At 40.2% G+C, this 23,189-nt stretch overlaps 1 protein-coding gene across 2 annotated transcripts in view; it reads right to left on the bottom strand.

The window, feature by feature from the left end:
- The window catches only part of GABRG3 (gamma-aminobutyric acid type A receptor subunit gamma3), a 328,777-nt gene that overhangs the window by 50,240 nt on the left and 255,348 nt on the right, over window positions 1-23,189 (bottom strand). For both annotated transcript variants that reach the window (XM_062628603.1, XM_062628604.1), the window contains exon 6: window positions 4,695-4,832. In XM_062628603.1, the coding sequence (XP_062484587.1) occupies window positions 4,695-4,832 (138 nt within the window). The remainder of the gene's footprint in view (window positions 1-4,694; window positions 4,833-23,189) is intronic.

Raw genomic sequence — 23,189 nt, 5'->3', positions numbered from 1 at the left:
AGGGCTGCTCTGAATCTCTTCTCTGCCCAACCTGTACCTGTGCCTGGGATTGCTCCGACCCAGGTGTAGGACCTTACACTTGGCATGGTTAAACTTCATGAAGTTGGCATCAGCCCACCTCACAAGTGTGTCAAGGAGGTCCCTCTGGATGGCATTCCTTCCCTCCAGCGTATCAACCGAACCACACAGCTTGGTGTCATCGGCAAACTTGCTGAGGGCGCACTCAATCCCACTGTTCATGTCAGTGACAAAGATGTTGAACAAGACCGGTCCCAACACTGATCCCTGAGGGACACCACTCGTTACTGGTCTCCAGCTGGACATTGAGCCATTGACCACAGCTCTTTGTGTGCGGCCATCCAGCCAGTTCTTTATCCACTGAGTGGTCCATCCATCAAATTGATGTCTCTCCAATTTAGAGACAAGGATGTCACGTGGGATAGTGTCGAACGCTTTACACAAGTCCAGGCAGATGACATCAACTGCTCTACCCCTGTCCATCAGTTCTGTAGCCCCATCATACAAGGCCACCAAATTGGTCAGGCAGGATTTCCCCTTAGTGAAGCCATGCTGGCTGTCTCCAAGCACCTTGTTGCTTTTCATGTGCCTTAGCATGCCTTCCAGGAGAATCTGCTCCAAGATTCTGCCAGGCACAGAGGTGAGACTGGTCTGCAATTCCCCGGGTCGTCCATTTTCCCCTTCTTGAAAATGGGGGTTATATTTCCCTTTTTCCAGTCATCGGGAACTTCACCTGACTGCCATGATTTCTCAAATATGATGGCCAGCGGCTTCGCAACTTCATTCACCAGCTCCTTCAGGACCCACGGGTGGATCTCATCAGGACCCATGGACTTGTGTACGTTCAGATTTTGAAGATGGTCTCGAACCAGTTCCTCTCCTACAGTGTGCGCAAGGTCTTCATTCTCACAGTCCCTGCATCTGCCTTCCAAGACTTGGGTGGTTTGGTCAGAGCCTTTGCCAGTGAAGACCGAGGCGAAGAAGTCATTCAGAACCTCAGCCTTCTCCAAATCCTGTGTAGCCAGTTCTCCCGAGAGCTTCCTGAGGGGGCCTACGTTCTCCCTAGTCTGTTTTTTATTTGCTATGTACCTGTAGAATCCCTTCCTGTTATCTTTAATACCTCTAGCTAAGTTTAATTCTAACTGTGCCTTAGCTTTCCTAACCTGGTCCCTAGTCATATGACAGGCCAACTCCACTAATCATCACCCATCCACTGTATGTATGCAAAGATGTACCTTTTTATGACATTAGTTATGGGTATTTATTAGGTTTGGGTATTTATGTTTGAGGGTTATTCAGAATGTATGAAATGGTACTTTCTCTCTGGTATATTTCAGTTGGAATTATTAAAGTTTTTAAAAGGGGCACTTTTATGATATTTTCTATTTCTGATTAATTATCTTGAACTTATGTATGAAGAGGCTCCTTTGGACTGCAAAAATCTCCCAGGCTAAAGGCATATGAGGAGGAACAAAAATATGATTTTTTGTATAATGCAAAGAAGTTTTCAAGTAAATGGAAATTAGAATCAGTAACCTCAAGGTCCTTGTGTTTATCTAGCTGCATGGTTTAAAAAGGAATAGACTTTTCCGGAGTAAAATGTCAACAGAAAATTGTAAGAAACAGTGCAGTTCACTCCATGAGCTTCACTCGTGAAGTCCTTTACACTTTATGATTCTGTTTTCTTGGGTTTTGGTGGGTCTTGGTTTTTTGTTGGGTTTTTTTTTTTTTACTCCCCCCAAGTGTACTTGGGAAGTCTGGGACTTGGAAACCTCAATTTTAGTGCAAATGCACCCAGAGTACATTTAAAGATGATGTTCTCCCTCTCTCCTGTTTTCCTGGTCACCCTTCTATTGGCTGATTTGCAGTTTTTAAAATTTAAAGATTTTCTCCTTAAATGCAATTTATCCTTTTTTTTTTTTTTTTGCTACTTTTAATTATTTTTGTCAGCCTTATATGACATTGCAGCAAGACAGTGCTCTTGCTATATTATCTGACTACCTTGCCAGATGGCAACAAGGGAATTCTTCAGTACTTGTGAATTAGTTTGATATCACCTGTCAGTGAGAGCTTACTTAGGGTGTAAGATAAAGGTTCATGACCACAGCACTGGCACAGTGATTTCTGCCATGTATTCCCTGTAATCACCATATGCAGTAGATGTTTATCTGGTTGAGTTTGTACCTTAGCATGAAGTTAAAAAAAAATAATCCTGAAGAAAAAGTGAATACCTCTTCCAGATGGCAATGAAAATATTCTCTCCCTGCCAGAATTTGTAAAAGAGGATACTTTTCTTGCAAGAGTAAAGCACACCTCTCTGGCAATGCTATAAGGTACTGCTGCTGCAAGGCAAGAGACAACAACATTTCTCATCTTGCTCAGATTTCAGAAATGCACTCCTTGTGACAGCTGGCTTCCTACTTGTGTACCTCTGAAATTGCCCTAGATTAACATAAAGGTTATTTAGACGTCTGAAAAACGTTTGGAAAGGCTGAAAGTATAGCAGAACTCTGCTGAGTGCTAAATCTAGTAATTTTATGGTTAGAATTACTACCAAGAAAGGACTTACAGAAATGCTGGAAAAACAGCAGGATGTTGCTCTGTGGTCAGTGTGACTTCTTTTCATCATAGCCAGAACACTGCTGAAATTGAGTTTAAAAAGGCATCCCAGAAGTAGACACAGGTAAGTAAAGCTGTGGCAGCTTTCATGTTATGGATGAACACAGAATTCAGTGAGAAGTAATACTGTCATAAATCATCAGAAAGGTGTAAGTCAGAAGCAAAAGAAGATTATTAGGGGTTTGAATCCATCTGTTGCTAGTGGACAACTGCTGTCTGCAACATGTGTATTTTGCAGCTCTTGATGCAAACTCACAATGCCAAATGCAAACAACATGCCAGATGTAAGCAAAGCAGAGGGAGCAGGGCTTTGTCTCCTATTTGTACCATCCCTTCCAACGAGTTCCTGTGATGGGTTTGACTGGGATAGAGTTAATTTTCTTTATAGTAGCAAGCACGGGGGGCGGGGAGGGTATTTTGGATTTGTGCTGGTTTTCTTACTGCTGAGCAGCGCTTACACAGAGTCAAAGCCTTTTCTGCTTCTCACCCCACCAGTGAGGACTAGAGGTGCACAAGGAGTTGGGAGGGAACACAGCCAGGACAGCTGAACCCAAACGAACCAAGGAATATTTCATAACATATGTGGTCATGAGCAGCACACAAAGCTGGGGGAATAAGGGAAGCAGGGAACATTCAGAGTGATGGTGTTTGTATTCCCAAGTTACTGTTATGTGTAATGGAGCCCTACTTTCCTGGAGATGGCTGAACACCTGCCTGCCCATGGGAATCAGTGAATGAATTCCTTGTTTTGCCTTACATGTGTGTGTGGCTTTTGCTTTACCTCTTAAACTGTCTTTATCTCAACACACAAGTTTTCTCATTTTATCTCTTCTGATTCTCTTCCCCATCCCGCTCTGAGAATTGAGCAAGTGCTTAGGTGGGGATTAGTTGCCAGCTGGGGTTAAACCACATACATATATACTTTAGTGATTTGGTATCTTGTGCTTGACTGTTATGCACCACTCCTGGTTCAACCTATGGGTAATTTGCATTCCTGAGAAACTTACAGACTACAAAGATTTTTATCCATAACAGAAGAGAACTTTTATATGTGCACTGTTTGCAACATTATGTTCTGCTAAACCGTGAGCCCAAAATACTCACTAAAGCTTTAGTGACTCTTCATTACACAAATTACTATCCGGTCCTAAGAACATCTTGCTAATGTTAGTGGGTGGACCATGATGCAACAGCAGTGGTTTCAGAGATTAATATTTTTTGGTTATTGCTATTATTCACAGCATTTCCAAAAGAATAACACAGCTCTGCTTACATTTTTGAAAAAAAAAAAACAACCCACAACATTTTCAAACATTCACCACCAGTTAAACAGAAGGTTGCTTCTAGGACATTCCTTCAGCAGCTGGGAGAAGACTCACAAATGGTGATCATGAAGCTTGCTGTAGAGTCATGTATTAAAAATTGCTTGAATTTTATAATAATTTATACAGTTCAAATAATGCATTCTATTTATATACCTTTTTCCCTTTGTCGCCATTATTGAAACAGCAAGATTTCTGAAGAAATAAAATAGGCATCATTAGATGTTAACTACAATCAATTAGTAAGGTCAGTAGCAAAAGCATTTATCAACTGAGAAATAAAGAATGTCTTTGAACTATTCAGAAAAATACTAAACTTGTGGCTGAATAATTAGACACTATTGAAAAAAAGTGTTTAATTTCACTAACTCAACCACTGTGCTCAAAAATCTTTCTCTTTAATGTATAGTGAAAACATATAGCTCAGTGCAGGAATGGTTTAAAAAGCTTAGCTCAAGAATGAGAAGCATAGAGTAACTTCAAGTGTCTTAACAACAGCCACGTCAAGTTAGCATTTATTCCTCAGTTTGTGAAATTATTAAAAGAGTACAGAAAAAGATATCAAAAATCTAGAGAAAGTCAGTAGTTTTGAAGTCTGTACTTTAGAGGTTTTAATATGAATGTTGGTACTCATTGAAATCCAACTGCACTTGAATGAAAGCAAAGTTGGAACAAATACTTTGAAATGTATTTTTTTTTCTTCAAAAAAAGCCCTACCGTTTGTACCGTTCTTACCTGCAGAGGTTTTCACAATTTCTGAAGTGTTTCTGAGGCCCATAAAGTCAAACTGATAGAGTCTCCAAGATTTCTGGTCAGCAGCCTCCACAGAGTTTTTCCTCCATCTGTATATCATTTCCTCTTTAGGGTAGCCATCTAGAAATTAATATATATATATATGAATACATTGCATGACATAGAAAAAGATACTGCAAAACAGTATGTGTTCACTGATTGAGTTATCTGGGAATACCTAAATTTTTGATCTGATGCTTTCTCAGTGAGTTTGGTTGTGTAATTCAGCTAAAGAGTTATAAGGCAATTGAAAAAATAGATTCACAATACTGGCAAAACTGTGATTTTTCACAATTATTTCTTTTGCAATTGAGAGAAATTCGGATCAGTTTTATCAGAAGCAAATCTCTTCAGAGATGCAGTTGATTGTACTAATTTGAGGTCCAGACAGAGACGTATACTACTTTATGTATGCTCTGAAGAAGCTGTGCAAACAACTAGAATGTGAAAAAAAGTGGGGTGCCGGGGGAGGCAGGGCCAGTGTAAGTTGTAAACAATTGAAAAGGACAGATGCTTTTAAACATGACAATAGTTCAAGTGTGATGCGTGCCACTGTACATCTGAAATGAGCTCAATATAGTGCAAAAAAGCAAAATTTTAATTACTATGGGATTTTTAAAGTGGTTAGCCATCATATTATTTCAAATGGCTCTGGTATTTAATGAGACATCACCTGATACAGCTGAAAAAACTCCTGAAAGTCTTCATTTATCAACTTAGCTCTCAGTAGTCATAATTAATCCTTATGCCAATATTTAATTTCCTTTTTGTTAGAGAATGGCATTTTCCAATAGAATTCTAACAACAAATCTTCAAACAGCCTAAACCGTAATAATAGACCACCTAGAACACAACAGTGTGCCCATGCTAGTTAAAACGAGATTGTTCTCTAATGCATAAGACAATAAATTCTTATTCATCTAATAATTAATATAGTAGATGTAGATTACACGGAAAATTAAAAACCTAACAACAACAATAGCCAGCTCATATAACTGTCTTGTCAGTAATTTTTTTTCCCCATTAGATACTGATGTTTTCTCATATTTGCATTGCAAAACAACTTCTCTGTTCATGGTGCTACATCCTTGACATTTTCCTCCTAAGACTGTCTTCTTCAGCTTGTTTAAGATTCCATCCTGCTGGGGCACTTCTGTAAGGTGTGCATGGCCTCATTTATCCCTCTCACTAACACAGCATGAAAAGTACCCACAAGTCCCTTAGTTCTAATCTGTAGAAAATGACTATGTGTTTATTCAAAATGCCACATTCATATATTTCCCATCAATGTAAAATAACGAAATAACCCACAAAGGACCCAACTGAGTAACAAACACAATCCCTGCCACTCTCCATGAGAACTCTTGCTGTCAAGTACATTTGCTGCCAATTCTGCTGTGCCAGTCTGTAAGACTGATCTAAAGGTTAATTTTTTTTGGCTGGCTGACTATGTCAAAGGATGCAGAAGCACTGTGAAAGAAGTCAAATTTTGCAGGGCCTTTTGAGCCTTAGCCCTGCATCCTCTGAAGTCCTTTCAAGTTTGGCTCCTATTTGACTGAGCCCCCTGGTTATATTTCTCATCGAATAATGTGTCTTTCTAAGAGAAAGCCTTCTTCTAAAATTGACTTAATCTGTAGAGAACTTGGTATCTTTTCCCCACAGTTCAGAAGGGAAGAAGCATCAGACGGACTCCTCACCACGCTGTGGCTGCTGTGCCCTCACTCTGGACAGTGGTGGCACAACTATTCCTTCCTCACAAAGCAGTATCAGGACCACATGGGGGACTGCCATGTGGTCTGAAACTTAATTGTACCTCCTGATTTGTCTCCTGATGCAGAAGAAATGAAATCCTTGCCCTGTTGCACAACTCACACTGCAGAACTTGTGACCCTAAGTGCTAATTAGGAGATTTTATAGCAGGCAAAGGGGCCCCTTTTCTCAGGCAGATTTCACCATAATCATTGCTTCAAATATCTTGGAAAATATGCTAAGGTAAAAATGCTTCAAATATCTTGGAAATAACACAGATTTTCTTTTTTAAAAATATTGGTCCAAGATGAACTTTTTATATATTTTTTTCAATTTACTGAAAAAGTTCTGACAAAATTTGAATTCAGTTTCTTCCTGATTCTTTTTTTTTTTTTTGCTTTTTTTTATCCCATGGCCACCCCACCAAAAAACCATTACACCATTAGTTAAGCTTGAAATGTTACTATCATATTATCCAAGGCATAGCTGTTTATCCTCACATGAGCTGCATGTAGTCAAGAACAAGTTCATAAGACTCTTATCCTTCAGCATTATTCCCATATTTGTGCCTAAGAAGAGACAGATTCAATTTCAGAACAACTACTTTCTGCATAATTCATCATTATTAAACAGTAAGCACCTGACTTCAGGGCAACATCATGCCCTTTTAGTAGTAGTTCCCTTAATCTACAGTCACTAACATCTGCTCTTACTCAACAACAACAAAAGTTGAGTTACTTACATCAAAGGAGATAAGTATTAGTGATTCAATGGGGGTTGTTTTAATCTGCTAAATAACTGCTGTTATGTACTGCTCCAGTGACAGGTGACTTTACTTCTCAATTAATTTAAGAGATATATTTCTTATGGAATAATGACACATCTATTTGGACAGCATATCACTCCTAGGATTCATTTAACTTACAAAATGGACTGTTGTGATGGTTCTTCTTTCAGTGATATATTTCCTGTATACAGACTAATCTCTTCTATCCCTCATTATAAAAATATATCCTTCACTATAGAAATTATCAGAGCTGGGGAATTTATTACCTCCACACACAAATGCAACTGCTGCTGTTCAGCCCACAATATAACTAAGAGTATATTAACTATAAAAGTATCTGGTTTCTTTCCCTTCCCCAGCATGACAAATGGCAGTAAATTGTGTTAAATTCTTCACATTGGGGATTCAAGCCATCCACATTAAACAATTAGCTATCAAGTGTATTTACTCTGTCAGGTTGCTTTAGGCTATGTAAGAATATCCATACTGCAGCAGGGTAAGGCTTCAGGAGGTTCTGGAGCTTTTCCAGCAGTTGCTGGTAAGACAGCTAGGGGAATGTCTTGGGAAGAAGACAACCAAGTGTGTGTTCTGCATTACAGCCATTCAAGTTCTGGCAACCTGTAACTCAGTATCTTCTCAACCAAAGCCTGCATCAACACCTTCATTATCCCTCCCATGAATTTACTTGATTGCCTTTAAATTCTCCTGCTTTTTGGCCTGATTGTTATTTTTGCAGGCTGTGTTGTTGTTATTCACGTCTTCTGCAGGTTTTAGATACATACACCACCATGTCTAAGACTTCCAAACAGCACCTTGATGATTTAGTTTTTTGCAAGACTGGTACTACATGCATTTGTAAAATCAACTGAAGAACAAATCTGGATGAAAACATTTCTTTAAGAGCCCAGTAGAAATTATCTATGTAATACCTTCTGTTTACTTTCATCAAACATAATGGCTTTTCCAGTAATAGGTTTGGTACCTTTGTTACTTTACTCGCAGGCTTTAAACACATACATTTTCAAAGATTACCACAGACTTGAACTGCAATAATGCAAATATGGATAAGCAATAAATGCACTTTTTGCCATTTTGGAGGTGAACATATAACAGAAAGCAAAATTGTCATGACAACCTGTTATGTCCTCTGGATATTGTTCTACCTGCCTTTTGTTATTGGAAGAAATGAACTCATGTTAACACATCTTCTCACATCACCACCATATAATTTATAATTTATAGGTTAAAAATACTTGAATTTCATTCTTCAAGTTCATAGTGCTTCACTTTCTAGGGAGACTGAGCAATTTGTGACGAAGCCTGCACCAAAGAGCTGGAAAAATGGTCAAGGCCAGAAACATCTCAAGGCTTGATGAGAGGCGTATGTAATCACAAGATAGCTGTGAGAAATGGTGTCAAGTGGCCCTGAAACACATTTGCTACAAAAGCCAACACTGATTTAAAACCAGAAACTTCCGTAATACAGCCATTGATGTATCCATGCCTGTTAGCGCATACTGCCTCTAACCTTGATTTTCTCAATGCTATTGTTGGTCTGGGCATCTTAGATCAATGCTTGATTTCTTTGTTTCACCTTCTTTTCTGTGACAATGGGTCTATTTTAGGAAGTGAGAAGAGGTAGAAGATAGCAGGAAAGGGGTGTCATGGTTTAAGCTGGCAACATGCAGCCGCTTGTTCACTGTCCCCTCCCTCCTTCCCCAGTTCTGGGTGGGATGGGAAGGAGAATTAGAAGAATATAAAACCCACAGGCTGAGAGAAGAACAGTTTAGTAACTGAAGTTAAGTAAAATATAATGAGAATAGAAATAATACCTACAATAACAATACTAGTAATAATACTAAGGAACAACAAAAAAAAGGAGAAATAAAATTCAGAAAACACAATTGGTGCACAGTACAATAGCTCACTACCCAATGATTGATACCCAACCTCACCTGAGCACTGATTGGTCCTTTCTGTGTAACTCCATCCAGTTTATATACTGGACATGATGTGCTGTGGTATGGAATACCCCTTTGGCTAGTTTAGGCCAGCTGTTCTGGCTGAGCTTCCTCCTCACTGGCAGAGCATGAGAGATTGACAAATCCTTGATCAGGGTAAGTGCTACCTACCAACAACTAAAACATTGGTGTGTTATCAGCATTGTTCTCAGACTAAAGCCAAAACACAGCACTGCACCAGCTGCTAGGAAGAAAATTAACTGTACCCCAGCTGAAACCAGGACAAAGGGTCATGTCAAAAAGGACACAGATCACTTGAAGAACTAGTTTATATCTAAAAAACCTTCTTTAGAAATGTATCCAGGATATAGAAAGACAGAAAGGCATGGAAAAAAACCAACATCTTTCATCTCTCTGGACATATTTCTCTTCCTCTGTGAAATCAAGTTAATTTTACTGCTGGTTCAACACACTTTGTATTCACATGTAACACGGGGAGACCCAGGTTGTAGCAGAGGGAATAATACAAGAACGTTCATCTCTCCTTCCCAGCCTTGGAAAAATTTGGATACTCAGATTATGCAATGAGGAGTTAATGAAACCAGCAGCAAAGCTGAAACTGTGGGGGAAGAAGGCAAGAAAAGATCAGTTAAGTTGGTTGATGAGAACATGAGCTGGTAAGGTGCACTTGCAACCCAGAAAGCCAACCATATGCTGGACTGCACCTAAAGAAGTGTGACCAGCAGGCCAAGGGAAGGGATTCTGCCCCTCTGCTCATATCTCCTGAGACCCCACCTGGAGTACTGTGCTCAGCTCTGGGGTCCCCTACATATGAAGGACATAGACTTGTTGAAGAGAATCCAGAGGAGGGCCACAAGAATGGTCAGAGAGCATCTCTTCTATGAAGACAGACTGAGAGAGTTGGGCTTGCTCAGCCTGGAGAAGAGAAGGCTCAGGGGAAACTTTATAACAGTCTTCCATTACCTAAAGAGAGACTACAGGAAATCTGTGGAGGGACTTTTTACAAGGGCATGTAGTTATAGAAGGGGAATGACTTTAAGTTGAAAGGAGATGTAGATTAGATATAAGAAAGAAGTTCTTCACTGTGAGGGTGGTAAGGCTCTGGAATAGTTTGCTCAGAGGAGTTGTGGTTGTCCCATTCCTGGAAGTGTCCAAGGCCAGGCTGGAGGAGCCTTTGAGCAAGCAGGTCTAATGGAAAGTGTCCTTGCCCATGGGAGTTTGTGCTAGATGATCATTAAGGTCCCTTCCTACCCTTCCTGCCATTCTATGACTCTGTGATTCTGTGTTTCCACTGTGCCAAGTGTCTGATGTTTGTGACAGAGGTATACATTAGAAAAACATAACCAGATTCTGGGAAGGTTCTGCTTTTCTAGTGGTGTTAGCTATACACTTGAAGTCAGGAAAAACCTTTCTCTGGTATTGTGTTGTGGGTGAGAAATCATATGCTTCTACAGAAGCTGCCTGGGCTCTTTTTCTTGTGAGCAGTCTTTATAAATGCTACTTTGTTGGCAAGAAAACTGCATTTTAATCCAAACTTCTCAACATTTTTGGAGGAAGAGGTTTCTTAGATCTATTCTCATATCTATCCAGGTTTTGTTCTCAGAATGTGTGTGAACTTTTAAGAGGAAAATCCTGGAAGTTCCCTTATTAAAAATGATGCTACATTAGATTCCATGATTCCATGCACTTATTAAGCACTATCAGATGGCAGAAAAAAGCAAAGTTTTAGTTCAGTTAATTTCAAATTTAAAAAAATAAATAAATAAATCAGGGGATATAGAAAACTCCCTGTGTCTTTTCAGGAGAAACCCATTAGGGTAGACTGATGAAGAAGTAGGGAAAGGGAACAGAGACATTTAACTGTTTTCTTAAGACCTACAGAAAACAATATTCATACTTGTAACTGAATGCATATTGTGTTCTCTCTGCCCACAAATGAATGTGTGTAGGTTTTTTTCTCACTCACTGATTTAAAAAATAAAAATAAACAAAATGGTGATTTTTTTTTTTTAAAGACAGCTCTAAAAAGGAAAGATAAACATGAATGCTGTAAAGATAGCTTTAAAATCTGAAGTGATTTATTTCAGTAGTTGTAGATAATTGCACTTAGGTGATAACTACAGCAATTATAAACGTTATTCTTTGCCCTGTTTGATTGCATCGATAATTGACACCTTATTACCAGTACATTAACTCATGAAAAAAAATCAACCAACATAACCCTGACTGCAGAATAATGGATCTAATACTGCCCTGAAATTAAAGGATGCATCTCCCATTGAAAAGAACAAACTATATTTCTCTGATAGAACTATACTGCATCCCCATTCCTAACATCATTAATGGCAAATAGGCTCACCACTCTCCGTGCTTATTGCATATAAATTGTATCTTCTCTAAGGAGAGAGTTCTTGCACAGATCAGTATACTTAGGACATACATAGAAACCTTTCCTAGTCATATTCAGTCTTTTTCATGCTTTCTGCAGAATGGATACTTCACCCAAACCTCCTGTTCTCTTATGTATGGGACAACATAGAGATTTTACCCTTGTTTCCTTGCAATGCCAGTTACTTGAGAAGAAAAATGAAAGTCCCAGAACTGGTTTTCTTACCTCAAGTTCTCTCCAAACCTGAATGATTCTGGAGTGTGTACTCACTCTATTTTCCGTGTATTTAGAAGTATTCTGCTTATAAACAAAGGTGCCAGACAGAACTTAATTTTTTACCTCCCTAGACTGATTTTTAATTGTTAACATAGATATTTCATAATGACCTTGGGATGTTTCAAATTTGTGTGTCCTTACAAAGAATAGCCTAAGACATTATTTATAATGTGGTTGAGACAGGTTTTGGCACTGTAGACCAAGTCTCACATTTCTTCTGGCTGGGACACTGCAGATGGCGATTCAGGTAAGAGGGAATTTTCAGATATGTATGGCAAAGAGATGGCCTTCCGGATTCTGCTGGGATTGTGTGCTGCTGCTTTGCTCTACATTAGATCTTATATACCATGGCCAGCTCTGCATAGAGGTGGGAGGTTTCATCTGAGCACCTTGCTGTTTCACCTGAGCACTTGCTGTTTTCTGAAGGTTTTGGTGTGAAATTTGACTAAGCTGGCAGTCTTGTCTTTTCTCCTTTTACATGGACTTCATGTAGCATGCAACAATGACTGAATGATGATGAGAATTCAAGATCTATGTGCTACTGCCAAGACATTTGCCTCATTTTTGTACTTCTAAATATGTATATTGAGTTCTGTAATAGAAAAAAAAACAGTGAAAAACTAATATTAAAAAATAACTAAAATTTTGTGCTCGGCTGCTGCTTGAACTCAAGTGAAAAGAGAAAAATCACATTTTGTAACTGACTACTGAAGAATATTAAGCTGCATGCAAGATTTTCTCATGTTTGTTTAAACATGAATTTTGTGATGGATGTGCTGAGGGCTAATTTTGAGGTGCTTCCCAAAATTTTTGCTTAGATGTGCAAAATCTGAGTGGCTACATACTCAGAAAGATGTAGGTCATGGCAACCACTCACAATTTTCTTTATTTAAGTTGACTTTTAATTTAACCTTTAGAAAAAGAGGAAACCAAGAGCATAACAATAGAGCAGATTAAAAATATTGGGATAAACCACAGCAAGTCAAAGGTCCTGGCATCACAGTTTAAAACCAAACATAGTAGGATTTGCATTGGACAAAGAGGAACATAAACCTCCCAGTGTATTAAAGCAATTATCTATCAAATCTGCAATTCTTTGGTCTCCTGACATTCTCTATAGCCAGGATGCAGCCTTCATAGAATCATAGAATCGATAGGGTTGGAAAGGACCTTAAGATCATCTAGTTCCAAACCCCCTGCTGTGGGCAGGGACACCTTACGCTAAATCATATCACCCAAAGCCTCGTCCAAATTGGCCTTCAACACTGCCAGGGATGGAGCATTCACAACCTCCCTGGGCAACCTATTCCAGTGCCTCACCACCCTAAAAGGAAAGAACTTCCTTCTAATATCCAACCTAAAATTCCCCCGTTTAAGTTCTAACCCATTACCCCTTGTCCTGTCACTACAATCTCAAATGAAGAGTCACTCCCCAGCATCCCTATAGGACCCCTTCAGATACTGGAAGGCTGCTATGAGGTCTCCACGCAGCCTTCTCTTCTCCAGGCTGAACAGCCCCAACTTCCTCAGCCTGTCTTCATACAGGAGGTGCTCCAGTCCCCTGATCATCCTTGTGGCCCTCCTCTGGACTTGTGCCAACAGTTCCATGTCCTTTTCATGTTGAGGACACCAGAACTGCACACAATACTCCAGGTGAGGTCTCACAAGAGCAGAGTAGAGGGGCAGGATCACCTCCTTCCACCTGCTGGTCACGCTCCTTTTGGTGCAGCCCAGGATAAGGTTGGCTTTCTGGGCTGCAAGTGCACACTGCCGGCTCATGTTAAGTTTCTCATCAACCAACACCCCCAAGTCCTTCTCCGCAGGGCTGCTCTGAATCTCTTCTCTGCCCAACCTGTAGTTGTGCCTGTGATTGCTCCGACCCAGGTGTAGGACCTTGCACTTCGCATGGTTAAGCCTCATGAAGTTGGCATCAGCCCACCTCACAAGTGTGTCAAGGTCCCTCTGGATGGCATTCCTTCCCTCCAGGGTATCAACAGAACCACACAGCTTGGTGTCATCGGCAAACTTGCTGAGGGCGCACTCAATCCCACTGTCCATGTCAGCGATGAAGATGTTAAACAAGACCGGTCCCAACACCGATCCCTGAGGGACACCACTCGTTACTGGTCTCCAGCTGGACATTGAGCCATTGACCACAACTCTTTGTGTGCGGCCATCCAGCCAGTTCTTTATCCACCGAGTGGTGCATCCATCAAATTGATTTCGCTCCAATTTAGAGACGAGGATGTCGTGTGGGACAGTGTCGAATGCTTTGCACAAGTCCAGGTAGATGACATCAACTGCTCTACCCCTGTCCATCAGTTCTGTAGCCCCATCACAGAAGACCACCAAATTGGTCAGGCAGGATTTCCCCTTAGTGAAGCCATGCTGGCTGTCACCAAGCACTTTGTTGATTTTCATGTCCCTTAGCATGCCTTCCAGGAGAATCTGCTCCAAGATTTTGCCAGGCACAGAGGTGTGACTGACTGGCCTGTAATTCCCCGGGTCATCCATTTTCCCCTTCTTGAAAATGGGGGTTATATTTCCCTTTTTCCAGTCATTGGGAACTTCACCTGACTGCCATGATTTCTCAAATATGATGGCCAGCGGCTTCGCAACTTCATTTGCCAGCTCCTTCAGTACCCATGGGTGGATCTCATCAGGACCCACGGACCTGTGCACGTTCAGATTTTTAAGATGGTCTCGAACCAGTTCGTCTCCTACAGTGGGCGCAAGGTCTTCATTCTCACAGTCCCTGCATCTGCCTTCCAAGACTTGGGTGGTTTGGTCAGAGCCTTTGCCAGTGAAGACCGAGGCACAGAAGTCATTCAGAACCTCAGCCTTCTCCAAATCCTGTGTAGCCAGTTCTCCCGAGAGCTTCTTGAGGGGGCCTATGTTCTCCCTAGTCTGTTTTTTATTTGCTATGTACCTGTAGAATCCCTTCCTCTTATCTTTAATACCTCTAGCTAAGTTTAATTCTAACTGGGCCTTAGCTTTCCTAACCTGGTCCCTAGCCTCTCGGACAACATCCCTGTACCCTTCCCATGCCACCTGTCCTTGCCTCCACTTATTATAAGCCTCTTTTTTCATTTGAATTTTCCTCAGGAGCTCCTTATCCATCCAAGGAGGTCTCCTGGCCCTCCTGCTGCACTTCCTTCTGGTTGGGATGCAACACTCCTGAGCTTGCAGCAGGTGATCCTTGAATATCAACCAACAGTCTTGGGCCACCCTGCCCTCTAGGGCTGTATCCCATGGAACCTTCTGAAGCAGGTTCCTGAAGAGGCCAAAGTCTGCTCTTTTGAAGTCCAGGGCAGTGAGCTTGCTGCACGCTCTTCTCACTGTCCTGAGGATCTCAAATTCGAGCATCTCATGATCGCTGCATCCAAGGCTGCCCTGGAGTGTCACATTTCCAACGAGCCCTTCCCTGTTGGTGAGCACGAGGTCAAGCACGGCACCTCTCCTTGTCAGCTCCTCTATTACTTGCAGAAGGAAGTTGTCTTCTACACAATCGAGGAACCTCTTGGATTGCTTGTGCCGGGCCGTACCGTCCTTCCAACAGATGTCAGGGTGGTTGAAGTCACCCATGAGAACAAGGGCCTGTGAGCGTGAGGCTTTTCCTATCTGTCTATAGAGTGCTTCATCTGCAGGTTCTCCTTGATCAGGTGGTCTGTAACAGATCCCCAAGTAATGTCTCCCATAGCTATATTCCCTTTAACCCTGACCCACAAACTCTCTGTGGAATGCTCACCTGTCCCCAGACAGAGTTCCATACTGTCCAGGAGTATTCATTTAAATTGCGGTTATATTGAAGGTGTTTAGAAACATAGCCCTTCTAAAGCAAGTGCTGAAATTCCTTATGACCAGGATGGACAGCAGTGCTACCAAAAGATGCTGGCCACCTGAGTTCCAACACCCCAGCATGAGTGGAATATCATTCTTTGCAGGACTCTAAAAACACTGGGGTTTTATCTACTGACTATGCTGGGCACCTCAAATTTAGGGACAGAACAGCTGTGTGAATTAAATGGAGCACATTCCATCAAAGATGTTTAACACAAATAAATGTGAATTGAACTAAAAATAGCCCATAAATGCTCAGTATAAACTCTACTAGACATTACAAGATTAAATAATCTTGCCTTTACCCATTTAATGGCAATAATCAACTGTATCCTTCTTGTAGGACTACTAAGATTTCCTTAAGATTATCCTGATGAGAAAGATAATGTTTTGTTTATCCATTGCTTTGTTAGACAAAGTGCTGAGCAAATGTTTTTTGGCTCATCTAAAAACATATAATGAACAAGAAAGATTCTGATGGAGACTCAGAGCTCCAGTAAAGTAAACACCACAGCCACAATTTGCACAGGAAATTAAGAAAGACACACTTGTAAAGTTTTTCAGTCTATGCAAGTGGGGAAGAACGGCAAGAACATAATTTACTTAAAGGTTTCTTGTTTTAATTGACAAGTAATCTATCTAAGCTCTTTATTTCAACATTTGATATGAAGATTTCTTTAGCACTAAGAACTCATTTTGTGTTTTTCACAAAGACTTGACAGTATTTACAGATTATGCTAAACACACTTAGCTCTCATCTTCATTCTGCTACTTAATAATTAGTAGTATATGTTAAGTGCAATTACAAGACGGATATCCATCAGCAGTAAAATAATAGAATATTATGATTAGGGGGCCTATAAGGATGCTGGGAAGGGACTCTTCATTAGGGACTGTAGTAATAGGACAAGGGGTAACGGGTTAAAACTTAAACAGGGGAAGTTTAGACTGGATATAAGGAGGATATTCTTTACTGTAAGGGTGGTGAGGCACTGGAATGGGTTGCCCAAGGAAGTTGTGAATGCTCCATCCCTGGCGGTGTTCAAGGCCAGGCTGGACAGAGCCTTGGGTGACATGGTTTAGTGTGAGGTGTCCCTGCACATGGCAGGGGGTTGGAACTAGATGATCTTAAAGTCCTTTCCAATCCTAACTGTTCTATGATTCTATGATAAGAAACACACAATTATCAACATGTAAATATAAGCTATTTGTTGTACAATGTATATAAAAAAGAATAGCCTGCATTTCTAAAGATAGGCAAGAATACTTTGTATTCTCATAAAAAATAATAATAATACTAATAGAGTAGATTTAAAAAAAAATATGCACAACTTGAAGGTGGCTGTTACAAAGAATTAGTAATAACACCCACAGAAGCATTGGCATATACTTACTGGTCAGTGCCCAACTTCTTAGGCTAGAAATATACTAAAATTTATCCACAGTCCCATGTGCATAAATTTTCTATCAAATTTGAACTACAAAAGTCATTGTAGTTATACATTCAGCTTACATAGTCCATAGCCTGAATTGTACATTTTCAGATCCATGAAACCGAAAATGTAGGTAACAACAGTGCTTTTTCTGCATTGCCATGAAACCCATTTCAAGCTTCACAGGAGCTACACTAGCAACGCCTATGTATTTACAGAAGTGGTCAGAAATGTACTATGCTCAGTGAATGCAGCATTAATGGAAGCAGGTTATGAATTAAAGATTTCCATACAAGATTATTATGACTTTTTAATAGGTCTTCTCAGAATACATCATGAATGGATGATGAAAGGTAAAACAACAGAATACTCAAAACTGAAAACACAGCATCTGAGTATTACCATATCATAAAATAAGTCAAGAATTTGCAACATACACTCAGAACTAAACAGAAAATTTCATTAAGCCTGAGATTAAGCAGGTTAAGCTTTTAAGGGATCTGTAAAATAGCATTGTTGTTGAAAAAAAAGCCCAAATATTTTTTTTTGTTGAGAGACTCATTTCTCTGTTTTACATCACAGTGTAACTACACATGTGAAGTGACAATGCAAAATCAAAATTAGTTATTTTTGACTATGTTTCTTTAGTTTTTTTTTTCATTCTACCACTTATTTACAAGGAAACGAATGTTATCTTCTTATTCATATAGTCATTATCAATCTGTATGTAGATTTATTGTCATTTGCACACATTGTCATTTGCACACACACTAAAATTTATAAAAAATATTTTTTTGTAGCTCTATAAAGTAAACCAGCAAACAAAAAAGTCCTAGCTCCCTAGGACTTGTCTGCACCTTATTGGCTTAGCAAGCAAGACTAGGCAAAGAAAGAAAGATAAATGTTAACATACTTTCTTGCATCTAATGCTTACAAAAAGAGCAGTTCCTGAAAAGGTCATGGCCAAGATGCAATCTCCTTTTTCTTAATAACAGCTCATCAGAAATCATCTGACAAAATGAAGTTTCAGTTAAACAGGGCACTTTGCTGACTGACATATTTACAGTCACACTCAATTAAATTAACTTTAAATTAAATGTTTTCATTTAAACATCAGCAAGAGTGTTATGATGAATTGGTAAATGTATTAATTTTGCATTCACTAAATTTGGCCTTCCTGTTCTCTGGAAGCATTTATCCATGCCTTGGTTTGTCATTTACTTTCCAAGCATCTCATGGTTGTCACTTCTCCAGTTAATGTTTGCCTCCTCCCCCACCCCCTCCCGATTCTAGAATCTGTATCTGTTTTGGTCTCAGGATACTGCTGATGGATTTTAGCTGATGCTCTTGTGTAGTACATCAGTCCAAGTATTCTTTGTGTCCTTTTCCCAGCTTTTGAAGTACATGCATTGATCACAGAAACCTTTCTGTGATGTGTCTGTATCTCAGTGCCTTAATATCTTGTCCAAGTATGCTATTTCAAGCACATGAAGCTGTTATTTTTGTTAGCTTTGCTTCAGCTCAGCTAAAACATTCCTTCTAAAGCTTCTGAGGAGTCACAATCTTTTACTGTCCTCCCCAGATCTCCACGCAAATTTACTGTAAATCTCAGTAACTTACAGTACACAAAATAGGGTAAATTCTGAGCCTCCTGTTAGTTTCTTTCTCAGTTTCTGGTCCCAGACACTAATCATGATCTGTATCTCCTCAGATGATCAGTTATTGCTCTAAAACTGAAGAGCTGTGGTGGAGAAGGCTGAAGAAGCCAAGTGACTAATATTTTTGCCTTATAAAGCAAAGACATCAGCTATACTTCTTTCATGCATTTCAGTTTTCCTTGCGGTGCAGTATTCCTAAGCTTTTAGGTTGACAGATAGCTGTGCATGTGGTTAATTGAGAAGTATTAAGATCAAGTTTTTCAGTACCCTGTTTCAAAACAAGGTACTATTCAAACCAAGTCAACGCACCAACTGTACATAGTTTTGTGCTGCTTCATTTTCTGATATAGCTGTAAAACAGCAGTACTGTGCCTCAACGCACAACACAACTGCCTCCAACGGCTCTAATCCTCCAGAGGCTACAGCTCCACAAGTTCTTCCAGACCATCAGGCAGCTGCCACCACTCAAAAAACCCCTAAATGTCATGGCTGCAAGGATGCTCCAAGCAGCAGCCCTGGGACCCTGGCAGCCCTGTCACAGACAAAGGTACTTTCTGGCTCTTGGCTGTTTTACAGTGGAACTACCTTTCCTGCAGCAGTAAAAAATGGCAGTGATGCCAGTTTCCCAAAGTAGTCGCCAGGTTCTGTCAGAATTATTTGTTCTTGCAAAATGTGCGCTCACGTTTCTGAAAGAATGTATTATCCATATATCCAGATCATGGAAAACCTTTTTTTAAAAATGTTTTCTGTGTGTTTATATTGAGAAAAAAAATCATCATAAAACAGTGAGAATCTTTATTCAAGAGACTACCTGTGTAATACATTTTTTTTAATTTCTGAAAAGTCAAATTTCAAGATTTTTTCCTGGGTTTCCCATTATTCTGCATTTTTGTTACTCTTCATGTCCTAGCATCTGCCTGTTCTCCTGAAAAATGCATGACTGCCATTTCATGGCTATTTCAGGACCTGTATAAATCATACTGACGATTAAAAAAATCCCCAGTCAGAAAATTAAAACCTCAGCAGTTTTTGCTTCACATGCCTGTGGGCCAAGTTAAAGTAATTAAATATTTTTTAGCTTGGTTTGCTTAGGAGATGAGGCTTATGTAATTATATCCCTTGTCTATATTTATGCCCGTTATCTGTCCTTGCTCCAATAACATTTGCACCCATTCAACAATTTTACTGAAATCTGTCAGAAGAAAGTAAGCCTCAGATATTAATATGTTCTGTAAAAATCTCCCAAACAGGGAAAACATTTCTAATATTGCCTCACAAGAAGGAGAAGGCTACAGCTTTGTGAAGGATTAGGGAAAGGCCACTCATCCTCAAGTTGTATGCCCTTGGAATACTGGTCTCCATTAGTTTCACTGCTCCGGTAATCAAAAATACTGTAGTATATAATTTCCTATGTGTTGCCTTTGTCACATATTTCTCCAGCAGAGCTATTTATGGTTATTTCAGTACCCCTCCCAAAACATCTCTCCCTGCTACCACCCAGTGATTTGGCAGATGCTATATTTAATTGGGCCCTAGACTGCTTTGACTGCTTTACCCAGGGACATTGACAAGAAGGGGATCCCATTCTTCAGCTTACCAACAGGTGAAAAACCCTCATCACAGAAGCTTCCTGGACACAGCTTTCTGCTTCTTAGCAAGCTTGGGTTTTTCAACTGCAGCGTCTGACATTCTCACAACACGCTCGTTTCATGCCAATTAAATTCATCTGAAGATGATTCAAAATGTGCTCCAACCAGATCCCAGCTGACACTGCGTCTTCTCCGTTCACACTACTTTAACCCTTTTGGTCTTCTATCTCTGTCTTAAATTTTAGCACTGGATTTTCTTTTCAGACTACAGAATTACCTTTCCTTGAAGGCATTTTGGAAAAGGTGTATGTTTAAATTATCTCCTTCTTCTGCCACCTGACTTCTCCTCTTGCTGGGTATTTAAAGCCCTATTGCAAATGCTCTTCATTCTGCTTGCTCTTTCACTAAGGACAGACTGATGGAGGTGCTAGAGGGAGCTATGGTTTGACATGCCTCCAGGACAGGAAGCCAAGCTCCAAAGCACACAGCTGATTTCTCACGGGAGATTGCCCTCACAGAAACACCGGTTAAAGTCATTCAAACACAAGGGGCTCAGATGGTTGGTCTAAGTCTTTAAGTCATGTATAAGCTTTTCAAGACTCTGGCATGGGCAAAAGGGCCAGCAGCTGACTGCTCTAGTGTTGCCTCTCCTTGCTTGCCTGGAGCAATCTTTTAAAGTAAGAAAATCAAGATATCAAGAACCAATTCACAAATGAAAGGGAAGAGCAAAGAGTGTTCTACAGTCCAAAATATGCTCCTTGACTTATATTTTGTATGCCAGAACAACCAGAAGAATATAAGGTGAGATGGGCATAGGGGACAGCACTTCTTTTCTCTTTGGAAGTGAAACCCACTGAGAAAAGAACAGGATAAAGTTTAAGCTGGAACCTGAATACGTTGAAAAACTGTGAGTACTGTCCACAGTTTCCTGTTTCCTTTGAAAGCAGTTATTGAAGTCCAGAGCTGCTTGCACAGGGTCCCCACACCTTTCACAAAGGTCTCCCCACCTTTCACAAAGGTCTCCACACCTCGGGGAGAAGTAACATCATCTGTAATGGAGCCAACTGTCTGTATGTGGCAAATCCCTCCGCTTTCTGCAAAAACTCTCCCTCACGTCTGTTAACTTGGCAGCCTGAATGCGCACAGGCACAGAATAATAACTGTCCTGGCTTTTCAGATGGTTTGGTAAAATAAACTTTCAAAGGAAGGAAATAACAGTGACTGGAATGTTATCTCACAGCAAAGCACATAATGCAGCAGCCCTCCCACCACTAAAGTAACTCTGCTCTCATCAGTAAAGCTCAGTGGACACCCATGAATGAGGTTGCACATTAGGTAAAGAGTGAGAATGGGACCGAAGTCCACGTTTGCTACCAGCAGCAGTCAAGTAAATTAGACTGGCATATGAAACCAGTTTCTCCACCTCAGAAAACAGAGCGTTTCCACAGGGGGCTAGGATGAGAAAGTATCACTGCCTGAAAGCACCACCCCCACCTTATATTTCTCTTTTTTGATTTCTTTTTCTTTTTAATCAGCAGACATATATAACTTAAATTGACTCACCCCTCAGTTCAGCCACCCCCATATCTGGGTGCAAAGAATCAGAGAAATGGCATACGGAGGAACTAGGTGATAAGCAAGAAATTGCCTCTGTTTTCTTCTGTGCAGTGGCAGAGAGGAGGTGGGATGCTCACTATGCTTCATTTGCCTTGGTGAGAACATGACAGTGGTTACTAATATTTTAAAAGCTTATTGGCACCTTTATAAAACCCCAGTATCCTCCTCTCTTCCTGATCGCTCTATATACAATGCCATTTGCTCCACAATGCTTCCTGTTGCGATACTTAAGTATTTTGAGCCTCTAAGCCATTGCATTATTAAAAGAAAAGTATATATTTCTCATGTTTCCAGAGATGCTAATTAACAAGTCAGAGATGCTAATTAGCTGCAGTTCTCCTCACTTCAAACACGATGGCACATGTGAGAGGACACCGTGCAAACGTTCTGCCTCTACATGAAGAGGCAGTCATAGCCTTTTCTTTCTGGTGGCGTTTTCTTTCTGGTGGCGCAGATGCTTCTGGTGCTTGGAGATCCCTTAATCCACTTCCCTTTAAAAGATATCATCCAGTCTCTGGGGAATTATTTTGGGCCTATATTTCTCCTTACTTTTTAATGAGATTAAGATATTGGTGAGAGCTATTTATAGGAGATTATAATGGCTACAGATGCTTTGAAGAGATCATTTCATAAGGCATGCTTCCTTTATAACTGCACAGATTCAAGAGAATTTTAAGAGTGAAAATTAACTTTTTTTCAGATTCGGCATTTTATAATGAGCTGGCACCTGCTGCTCATCTGTGTTATAATGAAGCCAAGCTACATTTTCAAACTGAGTTATGACATATGGAGAGGTAGATGTTGAGGCTGCTGCATAGACTGCCTAGCAGATTGCTTCAGCCAAGTGCTATGTATAAGTGTAATATGAACTACATTTTAACTGCAAAGGGGGCTTAAAAGTCTAACCCTTAATGCAGACTTCTTTTAGCAGAGTTTGTATAAAACATGAGGAGGTAAGGGCTGAAGGCAAAAATTTGTTCCAGTCAGCCAAATACTGCTAGATTTTCGATTAAAACCATACTGAAGAAAAACAACCCACAAACAAACCCAACAACAAAAATCCTCTGGAGACTTTAAAAGCAATGACTGACTTGACTGCCTGTTTTTAAGTATCAGAG

This window comes from Pezoporus occidentalis, unplaced genomic scaffold (assembly GCF_034315485.1).
Source record: "Pezoporus occidentalis ecotype Australia unplaced genomic scaffold, CSIRO_AGI_Poc_V1 ctg32, whole genome shotgun sequence".
NCBI classification, from domain to species: domain Eukaryota; kingdom Metazoa; phylum Chordata; class Aves; order Psittaciformes; family Psittacidae; genus Pezoporus; species Pezoporus occidentalis.
The sequence above is the reverse complement of the archived record's forward strand: the minus strand, read 5'-3'. Positions and strand labels throughout refer to the sequence as shown.